Source organism: Globicephala melas, chromosome 8 (assembly GCF_963455315.2).
Source record: "Globicephala melas chromosome 8, mGloMel1.2, whole genome shotgun sequence".
In the NCBI taxonomy this organism is placed as follows: domain Eukaryota; kingdom Metazoa; phylum Chordata; class Mammalia; order Artiodactyla; family Delphinidae; genus Globicephala; species Globicephala melas.
The window spans coordinates 87498473-87503511 of record NC_083321.1 but is presented as its reverse complement, the minus strand read 5'-3'; the positions used below and the strand labels follow the sequence as shown (position 1 = coordinate 87503511).

General features: G+C 36.1%; 1 protein-coding gene across 2 annotated transcripts; it reads right to left on the bottom strand.

The window, feature by feature from the left end:
* Positions 1-536: 536 nt before the first annotated feature.
* On the bottom strand, positions 537-785 carry LOC115841328 (diphthamide biosynthesis protein 3-like). Of its 2 annotated transcripts, XM_060304483.1 has the most exons (2): positions 677-785; positions 537-601 (listed from the first exon to the last, which is right to left on the bottom strand). In XM_060304483.1, the coding sequence occupies exons 1-2, from the start codon at positions 783-785 to the stop codon at positions 537-539; spliced, it is 174 nt and encodes a 57-aa protein (XP_060160466.1). The 2 variants fall into 2 exon arrangements, with proteins under 2 accessions (XP_060160466.1, XP_069902356.1); XM_070046255.1 differs by having other exon boundaries at positions 537-785.
* Between the last annotated feature and the right edge of the window lie 4254 nt (positions 786-5039).

Below are 5039 nucleotides of genomic sequence, written 5' to 3'. Positions count from 1 at the left end.
CTCCCGTTGCGGAGCACAGGCTCCAGACGTGCAGGCTCAGTGACCATGGCTCACGGGCCTAGTCGCTCTGCGGCATGTGGGATCTTCCCGGACCGGGGCACGAACCCATGTCCCCTGCATCGGCAGGCGGACTCTCAACCACTGCGCCACCAGGGAAACCCTAAAATCTCTTTTTAAATTAAAGAATCCTAATGACTTTGAGGTAGATGAAGCTGTTATCAGATAATGAAGTAATTAGGTGTAAGATATAAAAATAACAAAACTGAGAGAAAGAAAGCACTGATTTGAAATTACCTTCTTTAAGTTTGGATGGAAAATTAAGAGCACGTCCAATTCAAAGTTCTAGGCATAAAATCCAGGTATGTCATGTGGTGGACTTACTTCTTCAACTTGGCAGCCAATGGGAAGAATCCACACTCTATGGACCAGCAAACTAAAAAATGACTGTCACCATGAAGAAGTCAGTGACTTTGCATTTGAGTTTTCCATCTTGGCTCATTCCCCAAAGTTCAGGCTTTGGAGTCCTAAAGTCTTCTTCAACATTTAACTAGTTCTTCGTTGGTGGAAGGGGCTGGGACTGTCTCTCCACATGTAAACTGATTTTTGTCATAAGTCACTTTTATAATGAGAGAGCAGCTAGGGCACGTTACCACGTCTTCCCTATTCTCCAGATCTTCCTTGGTGATGCAGAAGTTACTCCCACATGGGCAGGGGTAGAAGTACTTCTCCGAGTCCTCGTCATGTTGGAAGTCCTCAGTCTCCACCTCGTCGTGAAACATCGCCATCATTACTGGGGCCAGCAGAGGTCTGTCACCTCTGCTGTCCGACCCAGGCCAGGGTATGTCCAACTTGCCCATATAATCTTGATTTTCAAAGGAAAAGATAATATGAGAAAAGAAAATTACAGATAATTTCCTGAGGATTTTAAGTGTAGAAATCCTAAATAAAATATTTGCAAACTAAGTCCAACAGAGTATAAAAGTAAAATATACCATGTAGTTCACAACATTAACAGCTTTAAGGACAAAATAACATGATTATCTTAAAAGGTTTTGAGAAATATTTCATAGAAATCGAGCATAAATTCATGATAAAAATTCTTAGCAAATCAAGAATTTGCTTAACCTAATGAAGGACAATTATGTTATGGCAAACATGGGGAAACAGTAGGAGCATTCCATTTAACATCGGGAATGATTAAGGGTGCCCAGTATCATCATTTCTATTCAACCTTGTATTGACATTTTTAGCTAGTGCAATAAGGCAAGAAAAAGAAAGTAGAGGCATAAGGATCGGAAAAGAAGAAATAGAATTGCCAATTATTTGCTGATGACATGATAGCCTCGTAGAAAATCAAAGACACCTGGGGCAAAGTATTATATTATTAGAAATAATAGGAGAATTTAGCAAAGTCAGTTCATTTCTATACACCAGTAACAAATAACCATAAAATGTAATTTAAAAGAAGATATCACTTATGATATATTTAAAAAATCAGATATATAGGAATAAAAATTTTTAAAAAGATGTGCAGGACCTCCTTGGAGAAAATTTAAAACTATTGAGATTCATTAAAGAAGTCCTAAATAAATAAAGAGAAATACTATGATACATATTTCTTATTTCTTAAATGGAAAAAAACTTTAATATTATAAATATTTCAATTCTCCTCATATTGGCTCATAGACTTAATGCAATTCCAACAAAAATTTCAGTAGGATTTTAATGGAATGTGATAGTTTATTCTAAAATTTATGTGAGGACTTCCCTGGTGGCACAGAGGTTAAGAATCCGCCTGCCATTGCAGGGGACACGGGTTCAAGCCCTGGTCTGGGAAGATCCCACATGCCGTGGAGCAACTAAACCTCTGTGCCACAACTACTGAGCCCATATGCCACAACTACTGAAGCCTGAGCACCTACAGCCTGTGCTCGGCAACAAGAGAAGCCAGCACAATGAAAAGCCCGTGCAACACAACGAAGAGTAGCCCCCACTAGCCACAACTAGAGAAAGCCCACACACCGCAAAGGTGACCCAATGCAGCCAAAAATAAATAAATAAATAAAAAAACAACTATGTGAAAGAATAAAGGACCAAGAAGTCAAACATTTCTATAGAGGAGTAGGGAGGGGAGATTTGCTTTATTAGCCAACAGGGTTTATTTTGAAGCTGTAGTATATAAAGCATGATATTTGTTCAGAAATAGAAAAATAAACTTCGGGCAGGTAGAAAACTCAGAACCAAACCCATGTATATATGGAATTTTGGTATATGACAGATGTGACCTGGCAGATCAATGGAGAATGGAGGGACTATTCAATAAATGTATCTGTAAAAACTGGTGATCTATAATGGAAAAAATGATATTGATTCCTTCCTTAAGTCGTTTGTAAAAATGAACTCCAGATAAATTAAGGACTTAAATGTTAAAAGTAAAATTTTGTAAATTTTATTAGAAAATATAGGTAAATACATTTCTGACTTTGAGGTAGGGAAGAATTTATTAAAGACACATAAAAAACCCTCTAACCATAAAAGAGAAATCTGATGACATTAAAATTAAGATCGGAACACCAAAAGCTATCTTATGAAAGAAAAGAGAGAAGGTACCAACTGGAAGAGGATATTTGCAACCCAACTAACCAACAAAGGATTACTAGCAAGAATATATAGAGGTTTCCTCAAATTAATAAGGAAATAGCAAACAATCCAATAGACAATGGGCAAGAAATACAAACAAGAATTTCACAGAGGAGAAAACACAGATGATCAATAAAATCATTATGAGAAGGTCAACTTCATTATTTATTGGGAAGGCATATTAAAACCACAACGAGATACCAACTTATACCCATTCAATGGGCAAAAATTAAGAAGTGGACAATGCCACATATTGGAGAGAATATGAATTAGCTGGGTACGACCACTTTGCAAAGTTTGTTGTTATCTGATGTTGAACATTTCCATATTAACTCAACAATGCTACTTTTAGGTATATACCCAAGAAAAACTCTATGTACAATAGGAGACATAAACAAGAATGTTCCCAGCAGCACTTATTGCACTCTTAGCAAGATAAATACCTGAAACGACCCAAATACTTATCAATAGAAAACAGATAAATTGTGGTAATTTCACACAACGGCATATTATATAGCAAAATAAATAGCTAGAAGCAAAAATATGAATAACCTGAGCAATAAAATTTTTTTAAAAAGGAAATTCCCTCATATTTTATAGAGCCTGAAGCTCTTTTATAATGTTGAAAACAAAGAAAATTGAACAATAGAATTATTAGGAATACAAATGTGATAAAGCTATAATTTCAAAAACAAGTTATAATAATAACTGCAAGATTCAAGGAAGGGGAAGTAGAGGAATAGACTGGGGAGAAGCCCATAGGTGGGTGTAAATGATTGTTAATGTTCTAATTCTTGTATTGGGTGGTTGGTTCACATGTATTTAAATTATTAATAATAATAAGCAAATTCATATATAAGTACATAGTTTATATAAATAAAAACAAAAGAGGACCATGCTTAGACCCGTGATGAGGGAGTGTTACAAATCAAAGATAATCCAATTCTGTGCTCTTGAGTGGAAAACCAAGAACAATATCAACTCCCTCACATGTTTTGCTTTTATTATTAGTTATCATTAATCCACCCAACAATCCTATTTTTCGTTACTACTATGATTTTTTTTTTTTGAGGCTAAACCACAAAAAGAATTTATTTAAGTGTCCTGAGAGGACAGGAAGGTGGGAGCTGGGAGAGCTGAGACCAGGATGTCTGATACTTGCTTCCCATATCCTGTAGAAAATGTTTTCTATTCCAAGACCTAGTCCTTCACATTTTTTTTGTTTTCCATTAGTGTTCTGTTTGCTCATCTGTATGTATAGCATTTCAATGTACATTTACATACAATTTACATACAACTTAATGTAAAAATGCCTTTTACTACAATAACCATTGTGTCAAACCACAGACTAAAAAGTTAATGTGCTGTAATATTAGCATGTCAGTGCCTAGTCCACCTTTAACTGCTGGCTCAATCAATAAATATTGGATGGCCATTTCTTTAATCATTTGAATTTTCATAAAATACATATCCAGTTATTCTTCCCCTCCTTCACCTGACTCGCTGTTAAACTTCCTTTCTTCCTTTTACTCCATCTCATATTCTGCAGTCAAGACTTTTCAGTACCTACTCTTCTGAGAGATTGGCTCAAAGAGACACAGATGTAGAGAACAAACGTATGGACACCAAGGGGGGAAAGGGGGTGGTGGGATGAATTGGGAGATTGGAACTAACATATATACACTAATATGTATAAAATAGACAAATAATGAGAACATGCTGTAATGCACAGGGAACTCTGTTTAACTTAGCTGTACAGTAGAAACTAACACAACATTGTAAAACAACTATACCCCAATTTAAAAATAAAGAAAATTTTATGTATTATGATTTCCTTTTTACAGATGAATCAAATCTTAGTGAGTTAACATAACTTGCTTGAGTCCACAAAGCTGGCATGTGGCAGATTCCAGAATGTGAAGTTTCATCTGTTTGACTCTAGGGCCTAGCCCTTACAACTGGGCTAGGCTCCTGGTCATTAAGATTGTTTTAACCACTAGTATACCAACCTAGAGTAATTGTTGTGCTGAGGATAACAATCTCTAGATATGTGAAGGTAAGAGTTCACCAAAGAGTTCATTTAAGCGTTTTGTCAAAGTGTGCCATGGCAAGTTGAGGAATTTGCCCATGTGTGTCATAATGGAAAAACTGTGTAAAAATGAAGAATCATTGAGTAATAAGAATTTGAATGCAAGAGAGCTCAAGTAAGAAATGTCATGCACTGTTGGATCAGGAGTGATTCATTCCTTTAGTCTGCATAATGTTCCTTTTCCATATGCCCACGCAGGAATGTATAGATATAGAGACAATGTTCACAAAACCTTTTGAGTGGTTGTAAACGTGTTCTACACCTGATTTATTCTGCTTTGTGACCTCACCCAGACACCCTTCTTTCTGGT